The sequence below is a fragment of the Hemicordylus capensis genome, chromosome 6 (assembly GCF_027244095.1).
Source record: "Hemicordylus capensis ecotype Gifberg chromosome 6, rHemCap1.1.pri, whole genome shotgun sequence".
NCBI lineage: Eukaryota > Metazoa > Chordata > Lepidosauria > Squamata > Cordylidae > Hemicordylus > Hemicordylus capensis.
In genome coordinates, this window is record NC_069662.1 from 57,290,037 (window position 1) to 57,307,700 (window position 17,664).

A 17,664-nucleotide genomic window follows, 5' to 3' on the forward strand; every position below is an offset into this window, starting at 1 on the left:
CATCCTTATGCTGTTGAATATTGAAATTTGACTACTGATTCAAGCTCCACAAACATACTGGTAATAGGTTGACTTTTATTAGAGAATGTTTAACAAATGGTTTACAAAAGCAACAGTGAATAGAATTTCCCAATAAAACACGGCTGCGTACTAACGAATGTGTGGTTGCAATGGTAGAGAGATTATAGCACTGTACGCAAGTTCCTACGGGTTTGGGTAGAGTCCAGTTAAAAGAGTTCAGTGAGAGGAATGTCCAAAAGGTCCAAGGGAGGGACAGATCCCAGCCTCACCTTGTGTGTGGCCGGCAGGGCCGTGCCAGTCTTCTTCTGCCAATTGCAGCCTCTGGGCGTGGGTCCTTGACGGCAGAGGGTCTTCTCCAGGTCCAGGGGGTCCTCCAGGGGTGTTGTCAGCAGGGGTTCCTGGCATGGTCAGCCACTGTGCTGGCATGATTTGTTTAGCATGCAGATATGTTATAGATCACGTTCCCGAGGCGGGAGGTTACATACATACGTACATACATACATGCAGGTCAAGACAGCCATAAGAAAATAAGTGTCCATCTGAGTTAGTCGCAAGCTGCTCTGTTTATTAAACAGAGTTATATACAGCTCCATGGAAGAGCTCTATATACAGGCCTGTGGCAGGGTTTATTCTAGTCCAGGGGGAGGGAAGTTAGATTAGCCTGTATATAAGGGAGTGGTGCACAGTTAATTAAATATGCCTGAGTGCACCAAATACTACCTCTTCTGTCAAATTCATGCATGTAACTGATAACTTGCATCAGGAGAGATGGTCTTGTGGTAGCATGCATGAATTGTTCCCTTTGCTAAGCAGGGTCTGCCTTAGTTTGCATTTGAATGGGAGACTACATGTGTGAGCACTGTAAGGTATTTCCCTTTGGGGATGGGGCTGCTCTGAAAAGACAGAAGGTTCGAAGTTCCCTCCCTGGCATCACCAAGACAGGGCTGAGAGAGACTCTTGTCTGTTACTGCTGCCAGTCTGTGTAGGCAATACTGAGCTAGATAGACCAATGGTCTGACTCAATATATGGCAGCTTCCACTATGTTCCTAACTTGCAACTATACCACAAAATGCATGCATGTGCACTGGAAGTGTATAGAGTCTCATCTTCAGTAATACAGAAGCCTGGAGCTGCAGAATCATTAGTGACAGTTGCAATAATCACGACAGAATTGTGCTTTTTGCTGTTGCTTGAAAACCAGCCGTTTTCTTGCCTGCCCGCCCATTGTCGTCATTTTCTTCCTCCACCTGCCCACCCACTGCCATTGTTTTCTCCACCCCCCATCTTTCCTGCTTCGCCTGCAAGCCTGTTCACTGGCGCCGGGCACTTTCTTCTCCCCCTGCTGGCAGTTCGCTCGTAAACTCTTGCAAGAGCTGCCACACATGGGATTAGCAATGGGTACGCCTTAGAGAAATATAGATGGATGGATGGATAGATAGATAGATATAGATAGATAGGTAGACAGATGCTCAAGCAAGTTAGATTTTATCAGATCATCAGTAGTATATTTGTTGTCAGAATGCGTTGGTAGAATTCTATACATTGTTACACACACATACACATTATTATTAGCAAACACAGACTGTAATATAGATACTGTTAATTATGGCTAATGTCTTGAGCATTGAATATTATACTCGTTCAATAAACACTCAGAAGATAAAGTTTAGGTGATGGAACTCTGTCTTTATTTCAAGACCACAACTTCAACTGGGAGGGAGAGAATGGAGCGCCAATATGTGAAAATCTCTGCACAGCTCAAGCTAGGAAATATAGCTTTGGGAACAGGTTTGTGAGAAACAAGCATTCAGACAGAGGCTCAACTCGCTGAGATATAGGAAGATCTCTCTTAAAAAGGAGGAATATACTTATGTTACATTCATGTTAGTAATAAAGAAATGAGGGCTTTATTTGAGCCAGAGATCATAAGGACTTAATCCCAGAATCTGTTTCCAGTTCCAGGACTCAAAACAAAAAGGGGAAGGAACAATTAAGACAAAACTGTGTTTGACCATGTGCAGAGTGCCACTAAATAGCCACCATCAGCCCACACACATATACAGAATTTAATGTGAAGTGACTTCCATACTAGATGGTGTGACAGAGTACCACTGAACTTGTTCACCTCTTATTTTAGAATCCAGCATAGTGGATGCGGGGCAGGTCATCCAATATTTCTATTATCTTATTTTTTTTAAAGAGAGCAGAGTGGAAGTAGCAATTAAACATCAACACAGGTTAAATACATACATGAACCTGATGACAGAAAAAATATGTGAAGGGTTGTCCAGTCTGATTATTATTATTATTTTTAAACAGAAGTTGTGTAAAAGGAAGTCCCAAAATGAAAAATAAAATGGTGACAGTGACAGGTGTTTTGCACATGTGCGAGAATCTTTTGCAACTGGGAAAAAAACAGTTTGGAGTGAGTAGGATTGGACAAGAAGCTGCTTTTTTAAACAAGGAGACACTTGAACAACCTCATCCTAGAATATGTATTGTACACTACAAGAAGAAATTTACAAGAACAGACCATCAAGTTGCTGGCTCTCTACAATGTCCAGATTACGCTTCAGGCAGGTCAACATATATAAATAAATAATGCACCAGGAACTGCACAGTTATTTTGGCATACCCAAAGGATGCTGTTTCGAGAATAGCAGCCCATCATGGCCAGTCAGTTTTAAAGCCGAGGGGACTTCCAAATGCACTTTGTGATAATGGTATGAAGGATTTGCTGCTCAAACTAAAATTAATAATAATAATAATCCCACGAGGCATGAACCCAAGTGTCAGCTCTATACTGATAGCTCTATACTGTATATTGTTTTCAGCATTCAAGACAAACCTTTGTCTGGACTGATTATTCATAAAACAGTTGCCATAACTAGATTATTCCTCTCACTGCAAAAAAACAGCCCCAACGACACTGTCCCCACCCCACTCAGAGTTTTAGCTGTCTCAGTGTCACCATCCCACATTCAGGAGAGTTATTTGAGGAAAGCAGCAGCAGAGTGGAGATTCGGTTCTGTAGCTCTGGGATGCTAGCTATTCAGCACTACTATACTTCACGGAAGTTCTGCAGTTCTGACAGAAACGCTGGATGAAGATAGGAAAGAAGTGATGGAGAGCAGTTGGTTAGGTAAGCTCCAGAGACCACAGCTTCCTTCTTTCAGATTGCAGACTGCTCCTGTAAGAAGCCCTCAGTGCTTGGTGCAATGCGCTCGGGTTCAGAGGCAAGGGCGGCCTCACGCAGCACGGCCATGTGCTCCTCTGCAGCGGACAACGATTGGTCAATCCAGTCCATGCGGCTGGGCGAGTGGCAGGCGTTCCGAGTAATCAAGACCAAATGGCTCACAGAAAGCAGCAATGCGGTTGTCCTGTGAAGGAATGCTCAGCCTGGTCAGAATGGGAGTCAACCGGGGCCCCTCTTCCCCCATCGCATAGCCCATCCTCTTCCCACATTAAGATCTCAGCGGACAAGTTGGCTTATTAGACCACATTAGCATAAATTACAGTGCTGCATTAACGGCCATGCTAATACAGAGCAGGGCTGTACTTAAACAGGAGGCTTCCTCTAGAACTTGCCACAACTTACAGCCCTCCCACTGCTGTAGGAGCGTGTTTAGAAGAGAAACATTGCCCATGCAGTAATGAGGAGGAACTTTATATGTGAACATGAGAAGAAGACCTCACAGAATGGTTAGAGCAAAGAGGGCCTATGCCATGCGTATATACGCTTCTTATGAGGAAAAGTAGCCGGGTTACTGCTAAATGGCCCTTAATTTAGCAGTAACCCGGCTAGTTTTATACATGAAGTTAAAGGCAGCAGTCAGGCTTAAGTTTACTTGCAACAGCCACACAAGGCTGCAGTTCCGAATGGGACACAGTGCAGAGGAAGGACAGTCTTTGGGCAAGCCGCCTCCCCGCAAGTAGTCTACTTACCTGGCATCCAAAAGCTTGGGGTCCAGTGGTGGGTACATGGAACGGACCACATCATCCACCCTGGGAGGAAAAAACACAGGAGGCTTTGAGCTCCTTATTGTTGCTTCTTGTTCATTGTTTGCTGAATTGTCTTTTTTAGTGATGTATTTATTATGTTAATACATTATTCTTGCTTTTTTAATTGCTGCTGTAGACCTCTTTGAGTGTCTGAGACAGAAATATGGTACACAGATTAAACGTGACTTGACTAGACTGTGCTTTCTGATGCAAGTGTTGTATGAATATGGGATGAAGGACACAATCCTGTACTTTAAGATTTTGGCTTGAGTGGCATAGGATCTGGTGTAAGCCCCCTTCCACCAGCAGAATTTGAGATGCACCAGCATAGTGAAGGCATAACTGCGCCACTATACCAGCGGAATGCTATACTAGCACATTTGCACTGCTGGGGTAACTCCAACTGGCAGAGGCCCCAAGTGGGGCAGGGACAGAAGCATGTCATGGATAGGATGGGGAGAAGACAACATGCCAAATCATATTCCTGCTGCTCCAGATTCTGAACCTGCCCCTGATAACAGGGTACCATTATGCCAACTCTAGAAGTGGCATTAGTCAAAAAGCCCCCATTGAACATTTGGAAAGCAAAAGGTCACTGACCTCTGCATTTCCTGCTTCATTCACCCTATCATGATGGAGTACAAGATTCCAGCTACTTCTGCCAGCACACTTAACCCAGCACATAAAGCCATGACAGGAGAGCATGACTCTGGTCTCATATGGTACACAGTTAGAGCAAATAAGGGTGAACCCTGGAGATGGGCATTATGGAGAGAAAGGGCGCTTTGCACAAACAGCTTGCTGACCTTAGAACATACATGGGAAAGAGTACTTTACTAACATTTGTCTTCTCAGAGCTCTTGGAGCGCAGTTCCCTGTAACAATGATTCCCAGATGTGTTGACTGCAGCATTGCCTTACAGTACTCTGCCTTGGGAGGACTTCACACACAAATACCCAACCAGAACTCCAACTCCACCACCCCAACAGGGGATGCATGGATGATGCACCCTTGACAAGTAAGTGAAGTGTGTGTGTGTGTATAAATATAAATATTATACCTCTAAGTATCAATGCTGCAACTTGGGCAGTGGAGGGGGTAAATAAGATACCTAAAAGTATTCATGTTGCAAAATTATCTTATGTATCGCTGCCTCTGTCCTGTCATCTGTCTTGGCTAACCATTCCTTCCATCCCCAACAGCTAATAGCTGTATTGACCAAGCAGGAGACACAGGATATCTATGCTCTTTGCTGGCGAATGCCAGGGCCAGCACTCCACTCCAACTATTGCTACTGCTGGTCAAGCACGCATCTTTTGTTTTTCAAGATTACAGCCTGGCCATAGGACACGGAGCTGTGCAAATGGTTACTGCACACAGAATTCCACTGCAGCTCCCCACAAGGAAAGGTACTGCACTCTCTCTTCCCCAAAAGGGGACAGATACAGTCATTTGTTTTTCATGAAGTGGGTTGTATCCTAATTTAAGCAGCTCTCCTCTCTGAAATCCCTCTTGTCTGTCAGAACAGTTTAACCCACCCTTGCCTACCAGTTTGGCATCCGTTTGAGAACCCTCACCTGGGGCCGATGCGCTTGGCAACCACAATGATGTCACTCAGGCTTGCTGGAGACTTCATTTGGGCCCCTGAACCCATGGTCATGGCGACAAGCTTCTCTGTGAGAGTGTGGCAAATCTGTCCAAAGGAGAAAGGCAAATCAGTGCTGCTTGCTTGGGAGCTCAGTAGCGGCTTGACCGTGCTTCTCTTATGGACACTTCCCTGCCACCTCCCAGGAAACAAGTCCCTGCTTTAAGACACAGCATGTTCACATTGCAGTTTCAAAAGAAAAGAAAAGAAAAGAAAAGAGGAAAGGGAAAGGGAAAGGGAAAGGGAAAGGACTTACCTTCAGGATAGCAATGCAGTGGGAGACCAGGCCCCTGAAAGGAAAACAGAATTTTAAAAGGGCAGCAAATTAGGAAAACAATATACCATTTTAGCACACAATGAGTCAGGTGTCACGACCAGTGAGACCCGGTTTTGGAGTGTGTGCGGGGAGAGCGAGCTAAGCCTGCCTCCCAGCACACGAGCAGAGAGGGAGCCCTGGGTGGCCGGATTGGCCGCCTACACGACTGCTGGCTCCATGATGGAGCCGGCGGGGGCTGGGGAGCTTGGGGGCTACGCGGCCCCCGGAAGCTCCAGTATCCCTGCGCAAGCGCGCAGGGCATACTGGGGAGACCACCAGAGCCGGGAGGCGGCTTTTTGCCTCCCCTCTGGGGGGTCTACTCATGAGTAACTGCGGCGCAGAGCCACACTGCGGCTACTCACGATCTTTAAAACCAGGTTTGCGGAGCGCTCGCTCCACAAACCTGGTTTTAGGGGAGGGGTACTTAGGCGGGTTACCCACCTAGGAACCACCGGGCTCGCAGCCGAGCCCGGTGGTTCATACGATAGGGTGAAATCGGGCTAGCCTCCCCAAGTCTGATTTCGCCCCATCGTGTGCATAGCCTCAAAGTTGAATACAGTGTCATTTCTCCAATTGCGAGGTTTTAATGTGCAGTCATCACATTAAATGATAAAATCATCAGTCATCACATTAAATGATAAAAAGTTCTTGCATTCTCCTATTCCTATGACAGCTTCTGAGCTTTCAGTCTCTCTGCCAAAAGCACACAGCTCCTCCCATCCTCTTTCTAGCATCCCTATCAAACTTACCCCTTGAGCCCTCGGAATGTAAATGAACAGCAGCCCATCACACCAGCTTAGCCAATGGCTTGGGGCAAGATGTATGTACGTACAAAACGAAAGGAAACATCCATTTCTCATCCTATAAACATGTACTAAAAACAGGCTGTCATACATTTGTCCCTTTGATGTCCTCAACATGGCTCAAGGCATCCCTGCCACACACTGCACAAGCTACTGTACCTGGGCGCTTTCCAGACTAGACCCTGCAATGGGGTCAGGACCCATCTCGGAAGTGTGCTTCCACACTTTCTGCGGCCTGACACGCAGTCCCTACGCGGACAGCAGGGTGCCGTTCACATTTCCAATGCCTTGTTTTGAATTTAATCACTATGAAATGGAGCCACGATGTTGTACATTCGGCATGGAAAAGTTGCTGTTTTGTTGGATTGTTAGTTGTTGCGAGACTGCTCCCCCTGCTGTTTCCGTTCTGAATGCGACTTGCCTGAATGGAGGCATTTTGCTGCTAATGAGCAGCTAGTCTGGAAAGCGCCCAGCTGAGGAACTAGGAACCATTACTTCTAGTAGAGCCAGGAGATGATTTTCCCATGGCATTCTTCAACGTCAGCCTCTCCCAATTATATTCAAATTAGCAGTGCAGAGTGCTTTCCAGACTAGCTGCTCATTAGCACAAAATGCCTCTGTTCGGGCAAGTTGCATTTGGAATGGAAACAGCAGGGCGAGCAGTCTCGCAGCAACTAACAACCCGACAAAACAGCAACTTTTCCATGCCAGATGTACGATGTTGTAGCTCCATTTCGCAGTGATTAAATGAAAAACAAGGCATTGGAAATGTGAACGGCACCCTGCTGTCCGCATAAGGACTGCGGTGTCAGGATGCAGGAAGTGCGGAAGCACACTTCCGAAATGCGTCCTGACCCTGTTGCAGGGTCTAGTCTGGAAAGCACCCAGGTGATTAAGAGTATAGAAAATATGGAGTTTGCAGTTGCTGCATTTGCAGCTAAGGAGGCAAGGGTATGGAATAGACTGCAGAGAGATATATTGATATTAGAAGGATAGCCAGAGAAGCAGCTGTTATGGAAAACAAGAAGATTTTGAGGAGCAAACAAGGACATGTGATAAGGGAGCTTAAATGATGGGACGTTGGGAGCTGCAAGTAGGTCCCCAGGCCTGAAGTGGGGTGATTAAGGGTAACAGTAAAGAGATCTGGCATACAAGGTGTGATCAGGTGGCACACCCAAGCTGGATCACAAGAGCCGTTTTTAGACATCACCCACTCTTCCTACTACTGACTCCCTCCCCCATCAAAAACAGTGATTTTTGTGGGGTAAAAAGTTATGGGTGTTATCCTTGGGCATTACCTGAGTGGGGAGTCTGACCCTGAAGCTCATTTGACTGAGTTCTTAAAAGAATGATTGTATGCATATTGTATGATTGTATGCATAATGACTGGACCGTATATCTGGGGCCAGTTTACTAGTAATGCATGTTAGTGTCAGCGCTATCACTTCTCCCATTGTTATCAGCAGGAAGATAAGCAAACTCTGAGAGGCATCACTGTGCAACTTACGAAGCATCTTCAATCCAGTCTTCATTCTCTAGGATGGCTTCAATATGTGGGTTTGTTATCACCACATCATCCAACTCCAGCTCTGATGGTTCCGACTGTGTCTCCATGGTGCCAATCAAGTCAACAATAGGCCTGGTGGGGGAAGTACAAAGGGATTTGGCATATAGAGGGGAGGGCTGCAAACAAGCTTGGTAAGGTTCAGTTACCAAAATCAGAAATGAGAGTTGCCAGGTGACAATACAGTACAATAACACGAAAATAAATGGCCAAGCATCTATAACAGTTTGATCTGCAGAAATCAGCTTGTGAAGTGTGTTCAGGACAATAGAAATAATAAGCATTGCCATTTGCTAATAATCTGCAGTTCATGCTTCTGTGTTAAGGCCATTGTGGCTGGATATTAGGGGATCTGTAGTCCAACAACATCCCTGAGAACCTTTGAGAATCCCTTTGAGAACCTAGTGGTTGTCAAACCTAAGTTTGAGAACTGCTATTAAGCTTTAATATGGAAATTACTTTACAACTATCTGGGCCAGGCAGAGAGCATCTGCACCTCTAGTTTGTCACCTGTTGCCGCAGCCCCCCCTGCTGTCGCCGTTTTATTGCCTGTCTGCCCGTTGCCGCCTCCTTCTTCCCCCCACCTCCCCATTGCCGCCTCCTTCTTCCCCCCACCTGCCTGTTGCCACCTCCTTCTTCCCCCCCACCTGCCCGTTGCTGCCTCCTTCTCCCCCCCACCTGCCCGTTGCTGCCTCCTTCTCCCCCCCACCTGCCCATTGCTGCCTCCTTCTTCCCCCCACCTGCCCGTTGCCGCCTCCTTCTTCCACCTGACATCTGCCCGTCCTTGTTGCCCATCTTTCCCCTCCGCCTTCTTCTACTCGCCACTACCATCGTTTTGGGCGCCAGTCCCTCCCCTGCATTGGCCAGCTGGCAGCCGCTGCCACAGCCACCACCACCATTTTCTTCCCTCCCACCCATGGCTATCCGGCAGCTCTCTGAACTCTCGCGAGAGCTGCCATGCATGGGATTAGCCATGGGTATGTCTTAGAGAAATATATATAAAGAAGATCCTTCCCTGAAGGCTGGAGACCACCAAACGGATTTCTCCAAACCTATTTTCCATGCCAGGGCTCAACTCTGAGGGAATACCTGCAAGAATGCACAGAATACCTTTACTTCACTATAACATATTGGGGCTCCTGGGTTGGAGAGTGTAACCTGAACTGTAGCCTTTTATTTTCCAGAAGTCAGTGCTTGTGCTCACCTAGTATCATAATGGTTCAAGAAGTCCTTGGGTCGACAGTAACGCTGCCTACACACCACGACCAGAGCTACAAAAGAAGCCAGGAAGATGGTCGCCAACACCCCAATAGCCACAATCACAACCGTCTCCATGTCTCTCCTAGTGCGCCCTCAGGGAAGAGGGCAGTGAAAGAGCAAGCCACTTCCGATCACTTCAGAAGCACTTGCACCTGAAATAAAACCAAGCAATTATGCTGGTCTGTGACCACAAAATTTTTTTAAAAACAAAAACCAAGCAACATAAGGTCTGGCAGAACCATTACACCGGCAGTGGGCTGACTGCCATCTCAATGTCTGTCTGTGTGTTTTATGTTAGGATCCTTGTGGTTCACTCCCATGCTATACATTTATAAAGCAAGAGAGTGGATGTTTGAGGTCTGTTAAATAAGGCATAACTAATTTCCAAATTTTAATTAATTTTCATTGTCAAAAGTAGAATTGTCAAAAAGTACATTGTCCCCATTCAGCCATGATACTAGCTGGGTGCCTCTGGGCCAGTCACTTCTCTCTCAGCCTAACCTACTTCACAGGGTTGTTGTGAGGAGAAACCTAAGTATGTAGTACACCGTTCTGGGCTCCTTGGAGGAAGAGCGGGATATAAAATGTAAAAATAAATAAATAAAATTAAAAAAAAGTACAGACAAATATATAATCTTATAAAATACAAAGAAATGTAAACACACACAAAAATAAATAGAGCAATTAAAAATTAGTCACAAAGGGCAGTTCTAGAGGAGGGGCGGCTTCCTCCCCCGCACCCACCTCTGTTTCAGAAATCTAATATACGGGACACAGCTTACACACCCATAAATACACTTTGCCCCTTGTGTCCCCCGCCCCAGCCTGCTGATGCTGCCCTGATTCCACCAATGAAAATAGGCAAAAAGGAAGCTGTCTTACAGCGAGTCAGACCATTGGTCCACCTAGCGCAGTATGGTCTACAGTGTACACTAACTCTTCAAGGTTCCAGGCAGGAGTCTTTCCCTGCTCTAACTGGAGGTGCCAGGGAATGAACTTGGCATCTTCTCCATACAAAGCAGATGCTCTGCCACTGAGCTACAACCCCATCCCCTGTTGAATGTGTAGCATAGCCAAAGAACATAACCTGGGAGATGCAGTATCTATTATGATTGCAAGCATATTGCAAATGACAATCAAGTCATAAAGTGCACACAGAGCCCATTTTCCCAGATTACCATACCAGATGGTCCAACATGTCGCAGATGAAAACAGAGATACATTTGCCTCCCCCCCCCGCCCCACCCCACTGTGACACACTGCTGGACTGGATTCCAGCTGTTATATCCTGTGCACCATATAGTTCCTTAGTGTTGTGCTTCCAGCGTCTAGACACACAAAACATCTTTCAAGTGATGTAATTTCTAGATACTCTGGGGAAGGAGCCGAATCTTGAAGAATGACAACTCTGGTGTCTCAGGTGAAAACAAAAAAATGAAAACGTTTTCCCCCGAGACAAAAACAGGGATAATAATTTACCAGGGACAGATGCCAGAAAATAGGGACAGTTGGAGCCTAAGCAGACCATGATTTTGTGCTCCTTGCCACAAGTGTACAATTATTCAAATTCCATCCATCATTCAAAAACCTCTGGCAAGGCATGGGTTGGCAAATGGTGTTAAGGAACGGAGTTTCCAGTTATTTCTCTCCCACAAAGATTGAAAAAATCCAGGGGACTCCCTTTTCTCAGAGCTAAACAGACCTGCCATTGTGGTAGCCTTGGTAACAAATGGTAAACCTCGTCCAGTAACAGCATCAGTCCTGCTTGATAAAGGGTCTCCAGGTCAGGGTTTTAGTCCTTTTTTGTGCTGCTAGAGGTGGCAAGAGTTAGTTAATAACCCATGGCTTTTTAAATATACTCAGCTCCTTGGCAAGCTAGTTTAAACTTCAAACCTGGTGCCAAAGCCATTTTTATTGTCTTAGGCCTTTTAAAATCTGTATTTTAATGCTGGCATTTTAACTGCCGTTTTGATATTTTATTGTTTTGATAGTGTTATTGTTTGGAACATACTATAAGCTGCCCTGTTTAGATGTACATAGTATCATACATAGAAATAAAACAAACCAACTTGTTCACATTTTGCAACACTGCCCCAGTTCTTTGCAAGCAGCTCACAAGGCCGACAAAGCCCTGTTGCTATGGCGTTCGTCTAGCAAACTGATGAAATTGGGAGATCTTGATGTAAAGAAACTTTGTGGAACCTGAGCTTCTACGCCAAAATTCAAGGAGAGCACATTTCCCAAAAAAACCCCAAACCTTAAAGTTTGGACCAAAGGCCTTGCAGGCAGGGCTTGCACAAGAAGCTTAGCTCAGAATGTACCATCACAGAACATAATGTTTTGTTTTTTAAATAAATCAAAAAATTGCACCATCCTTAAGGCAAGCAAGAATCTCAGTGAATGTATGTATGCATATATATATATATATATACACACACACACATACACACACACACACACACACTTAGGACACACTTTAAGGATATCAGCTGAATTAGGAGCTCCTAACATTTGAACTGTCTCTGTGGCTGTGCTTTTGAACAGCAACTGTATGAGGAGACACTGTGGAAAACCAAAGCTGCTGCTAGAAATGCGAACGGGCACAGCTCGTTTTTGCCTTGTCAGTTAATGTTACTACTGTTATTTATTTCTAGAGCACCTACAGTCACTGTGCACTAGGCTAAAATCAAAAGCAGCACACAGACCCTGCACCCAAGGTTCACCGTCCAAAAGATCAGATCACAGGGGAGAGGAGGAGAAAGGACAGCAGCCTTCAGCTGAACGAACCCAACTACCTTCCCTTTCTTGGATATTTATTTTATTGAGGGACATGTATTGGTGGGCAGGGAGAGGGGCAGACCTGAAAGCTCAGGTCTTTGGGGACTTAAAAAAGCAGGAAGGCACGCAAAGAGGCTACCAAGTATTGTTTGAATTTCGGCCAGCCAGTGCCACATGAATTCAAACAATGTCCACTCATACCAAGTGGCTTCGATTTGGAGCTGGAAGAGGCAAAGGGTGGTTTTCTTAACATTAATTTAGACAGCGCCCAGGTAGCAGGGCCTGGCAGGTTCTGCTCCCCCGGCTTGTGAATCAAGCAGGGAGACACCACTTGTTAATAGTAGAATGAAAACATCTCACCTGGCCTATTCAGGAACACAGCAGCAGCTGGGACTTCTGTGCAAGGAAAGCAACCGAGCAAACAGCAGCGGTGCTGGTGACCTTTACTCCCCAACTAAATTCCCAACCCAAAGCAAACAGTGCAAGGAACACAGCATGGGAGAAAGTGTATTTCCTTGGAGCCATTCCTGGCCGTACACAGCCTGGATCGACACAGTTCACGTGTTGCAGCAAGTAGGGGGCGCACAGGAGGAGCATTCCTTGGGAGGGAAAAGGGTAGGCACTGCTTGCAGTTAACAGTGGCAGACAAGAAGGGCTCAGATTCAGATATATGCTAGATGGATGTTTATCTGAATGCTAATAAGCGTTCTTAAGAAGAAAATTCTAGCATTCTTAATAAGAAAATTCTAGCACACTCTTTCAGTACATGAGCCCGTTGGTTTCATCTGGGGGGACAAATGCTTATTTTGATTTTTGACAAGGTCAACATCCCTGGAGATGGAAAATAGGAGATCGCATTTGTGGAGGAACGAGGCCTAGACCTCTTCGGTTTCTGTAAATAAGCCCCTGTATTGTAAAGTGTATTAATATTCCCAAACCTCTTCTTTTTGTAAATAGCCCTTGCATTAGGAATGAATTATAATTTGCATCAATATTCCTAAAACCTCTGCATTATTGTAAATAGGATTGCTGTGCTTGCAAATCCCTATGTATGGAGAAGGTGCAGGGTCAAATGTGCTTTTTGTAGTCTGACAGTTGATTTTTGCAGGGGGGAAAGATTTTTTTTAGAATGGAGGGATTTTTTGTTTATTCTATTCTGATTGGCTGGGCTGAGAAACTGTTGGGGCTAAAATGTACATATATTGAGAGAGTTTGAGAGAGAGGAGGGGATCTGCTGGAGGAAGTCAGAGCTGGAGGTTGCAGAAGAAGGAAGAGAGTCTGGAAGTCTGCTAGACTGAGTCTAGAAAAGCAGAGAGTGAGCAGCCAGCAAGAAGAGAGTAAAGCGTGTGACTCCTCGTACCCACAGAGCCCTGTGGTTGTCTTTGGTAGAATATAGGAGGGGTTTACCATTGCCTCCTTCTGCTCAGTCTGAGATGATGCCCTTTAGCACTTTCCTATATCACTGCTGCCCAATATAGGTGTTTCCCATAGTCTGGGAAACATACCAGCAGGGATTTAAACCAGCAACCTCTGCCTTGCTAGTCAAGTAATTTCCTCACTGTGAGAGCCAGTGTGGTGTAGTGGTTAGAGTGCTGGACTAGGACCGGGGAGACCCGAGTTCAAATCCCCATTCAGCCATGATACTAGCTGGGTGACTCTGGGCCAGTCACTTCTCTCTCAGCCTAGCCTACTTCACAGGGTTGTTGTGAGGAGAAACTCAAGTATGTAGTACACTGCTCTGGGCTCCTTGGAGGAAGAGCGGGATATAAATGTAATAATAATAAATTATTATTATTATTATTAGCAAGAAGAGAAGCCTAGCTGAAATGACTAGAAGAAAAGGAACAGCAGGCTGGATCAAGCCCCAGATCTGTGCTGTAATTAAAACAAGAGACTACCCAGCAAGCCAGAAGCCGAAAAGGAAGCACAGAGGACTCTGAGTAGGGACTAGTATAGAGCCAGTTAGTGATCACATTTTCCCAGCCTTTTATTTTTCCCTGACCTGCTCTGTAAATAACTGTTTTGCATTTGCATTTTTTAATTGTAAAGTAAATGATTGAACCAATTCCCCGCCCCACAAAGTAAACTTTCTGGTTATATACAAATTAGAGACTTGTTGATTTGTCTCCACCCCGTGCCTTTCTGCACTACTGGTTTGTTGTTGTAATTTTTGATAAAGGGGAAGGGCTGTTGTAGTGGACCCAGTCATACCCAAAAGTCCACTTGGTGGCCCTGGTAAAAAGGTTAAGAGGAATAGAAGGCTGTTCCTCCACAGCACTGCAATACTTTCAGCTTTCAGTGTGTTTCATGCTTTTATTGTCCTGATGATCTGGCCTGCAGTGGCTAGATTTGCAATGCTGTTTTAAAAGGTTTAAAAAGTTTTAAAACACAAAACCTACTATTGAATTTTATTGATGTTGTTAGAGGAATGGACATGAAATTTTGTCCTCCAAAGATTACTTCCTGGAGAGAGTACAAGTTCGTTTATTGTTACCTTTAATTCTTTTCTCTATGCAAAATGACCACAATTGTAGCCCAGTTATTTGGGGGTAAGGGATAAAGGAGGGATGATAGTACTGAGAAAGCTGTATGTGCAACAATGCTATCACCTGTTTCCCATCTTTACAGGGGTAAATGTTGCCAAAATCACTGTGAGCATTTGTCCTCTGAGCTGGTACCAATGGCCAAAATGTGTGTGCCTGGCTCATAGTAGATTTAGGTAACAGTCTTTCAAAACAGCTAACAGAGAATTAAAAAGAACATTTTATAAAAATACAGACTAGAACAGGAGCAGCTGAGAGATGATAGAAGTCAAATTAAAACCATGCGGCATCTAAAAGGCCTGGACAAATAAAAAGGCATTCACACAGCTCTACACGCATACAGCAGACTCTGCACCTGGAGAGCCATCCAGAGAGGTGTCACAGCCAAAGAGGTTGTATCATGGCGCCCCACCTGCCTAACCTGAGGATCATGGTGCCCCACCTGTCTAACCTGAGAATGAGGGGATCCAAAGAGGGTCCCCAAGAAGGTGTTCAGCCCAGCGGGGCTGGGTGGAAGGAAATGATCTTTATGGCTTTTATGTTGGCTTGCCGATTTTGACTGTTGTGCTGTGTTTAATATTGGATGTGAATTTGTTTTTATGTTATTACGTTCTATTGTAAGCCAATTTGAGACATTAGGGCAAATGGCAATTAATATATCAAAGTTTAGATAAAATACATGAATAAATAAAGGTTGCCCAGTCCTAAGCCATTCAGGGCTTTAAGGATAAGGACTCGGAAATGAACTAGAAGGTTGAATAGGGCTTGAAAATAACTGGAAGCCCATGCGGTAAGACGGGCAAGATCTGTTCCATCTGCCTGGTCTTGATAGTGGCCTTGTTCTGTACTAACTGCAGTTTCTGAATACCCTTCAGCGGCTACCCCATGTTTGTAGCAAGCCAAATGGGATGTTATCAGATCATGAATGGCTGAAGCCCTGCTACTCTTGTCCAGAAGATGCCCCAGCAGGAGTACCAGTTTGCTGATGGGAGATGCTCTGTGCCATCAAGGCCAAATGGGCCTTCATCAATAGGGCTGGAACCTTGGATATCCCTCAAGTTTATTTATTGACCTTTATTGACCTTCAGGAGAGCCTTTAAGACTTATCTGTTTGGCCTGGCCTTCCAGGGTTTTTAAATTGTTGTAGGGTGTTTTTTTTAAATGTACTGGGGGTTTTGTTTTGTTTTTTAGGGTTTTTACATTGTTTTTAACTGATTGTTTTATGGTGTTTTAAATTTTTTTGGTTTTATTGGTGATTGATTTTAACTGTTTTTGTTTTGTTTGTGCCGAATTGGGTAGGGTGGTATAAAAATTCAATAAATAAATAAGTTACACACCTGTTTCTTTGCAGGAAATGCAGCCCCATCCAAACAGAGCCCCTCCCCCATCTAATCTCCAACTCTGGATGTATCTGGCATAAATAAATAAATAAATAAATAAATAAATACTCTGTGTTAAGGTCATCCACATTCTGAACAAGACATAGGCATCCATTATGCAGCCTACACAACGCTTGGGCAAACTAAGCATGTGCACAAGAGATACTATAGGTTTCCTTATCTTGCATGATGTATTCAGGTTGTCACAAACAGGAACAAGAAACCCCTGCTGCCTGGCTACTGGAAAAATTGTTACATTGCCTTTCTTTCATGGTGCTACTCAAAGCAGGACATCTGGGGTTCCCAGGCAGTCTCCCATCTGATAACTGACAAGACCCAGACACAGTTGGCTCCAGCAAGATAGCTACTACATCATGTGTCTTCAGGAGATGCCATGGAAATTCTACACACTGATACTCTGTCTATCTTTGCAACTTTAATCATTCCCCCGCCGCACTTACCCTAAAAAAAAAAAAAAAAGCAAGTTGCAGTTTTTCATGTTGATCCATTATGCACCAGATAAATTCCATATTGGCAAAGCTTTCTTGTGGAATACACATATGCTTTGCTGTCTTCCTTCCTTCCTTCCTTAATCCTTTTCTTTGGTTTCAGAATGGCTCACCTTTGTGGATACAGATCTGTTATCCACAGAATGGAAGCATCTAGGAAGGTACCAAACCCACTAGCAACAAACCTCCTTCTCAAAGGTCCAAGAGGAAAAAATGTGATGCAAAGAGAAGAAAGGAAGTAAGTGGGCCTCTGTAGTTGTCCGTTGCTGCCACTCCTCCTTACTGAGGAATTTTGTCTCGGCTACAGCACCTTCATAGCAAACAGTGGCCACAGAAAAACAGCCTGAGGAATGCTGGGTTCTTTATGAAAGAGGATTATTATTAATTGCTAAACTCTGGCTGTTTCTCTCTACTAGAGTTTTAAAAGACCACTGTTTTTCATGAGTTCTTTAACAAAATGCACTCCAATATATATGAAGAATCACTCCAGCAAACCAGGAATACTCAAACTAATTGGACAGCAAGCAGTAAAATATTTCATCCTTGATAGCTTTGCATTTACCTGGGAATACTCGGGTGAGGCCTGAAGCGTCCCACTAGCCAGAAGTCCATCAAGCAAGTTTCCTTCCCCTGAGCTAAGATGGGCCTCTAGTCCGCGAGCATTAGCTCTTCCAGTCTTCTTGTGAGCTAGGTCCTGCCTGCATTCCTGAGCAGGATAAAACTGAACAGATGCCAGATGGACAAGGGAGAGATTAGAAAGTGGGCTGGCCAAGCAAGGGGGATTTGGGGTGGGGGCATGTTCAGCTGGGATAGAGTGTTCTCCCTCCTCCCCAAGGGAAAAAG

General features: G+C 44.9%; 1 protein-coding gene across 3 annotated transcripts; it reads right to left on the minus strand.

Annotated features, from left to right (window-relative positions):
- Positions 1-1,687: 1,687 nt before the first annotated feature.
- TMEM98 (transmembrane protein 98) lies at positions 1,688-17,522 on the minus strand. Of its 3 annotated transcripts, XM_053266338.1 has the most exons (8): positions 17,384-17,522; positions 16,271-16,344; positions 9,557-9,764; positions 8,296-8,427; positions 5,926-5,959; positions 5,602-5,717; positions 3,968-4,027; positions 1,688-3,402 (listed from the first exon to the last, which is right to left on the minus strand). In XM_053266338.1, the coding sequence occupies exons 3-8, from the start codon at positions 9,685-9,687 to the stop codon at positions 3,195-3,197; spliced, it is 681 nt and encodes a 226-aa protein (XP_053122313.1). In that variant the 5' UTR covers positions 9,688-9,764; positions 16,271-16,344; positions 17,384-17,522; the 3' UTR covers positions 1,688-3,194. The 3 variants fall into 3 exon arrangements, with proteins under 3 accessions (XP_053122313.1, XP_053122314.1, XP_053122311.1); XM_053266339.1 differs by lacking the exon at positions 16,271-16,344; XM_053266336.1 differs by lacking the exons at positions 16,271-16,344; positions 17,384-17,522 and adding an exon at positions 12,751-12,958.
- Between the last annotated feature and the right edge of the window lie 142 nt (positions 17,523-17,664).

Excerpts from the sequence above, each read along its gene's own strand:
- TMEM98 (XM_053266339.1), bottom strand. The coding sequence starts at position 9,687 with ATGGAGACGGTTGTGATTGTGGCTATTGGGGTGTTGGCGACCATCTTC. Across the intron at positions 4,028-5,601 it reads GCCAAGCGCATCGGCCCCAG|GGTGGATGATGTGGTCCGTT; the intron begins GTGAGGGTTCTC and ends TTTTCCTCCCAG. Across the intron at positions 3,403-3,967 it reads CCCAAGCTTTTGGATGCCAG|GACAACCGCATTGCTGCTTT; the intron begins GTAAGTAGACTA and ends ATTCCTTCACAG.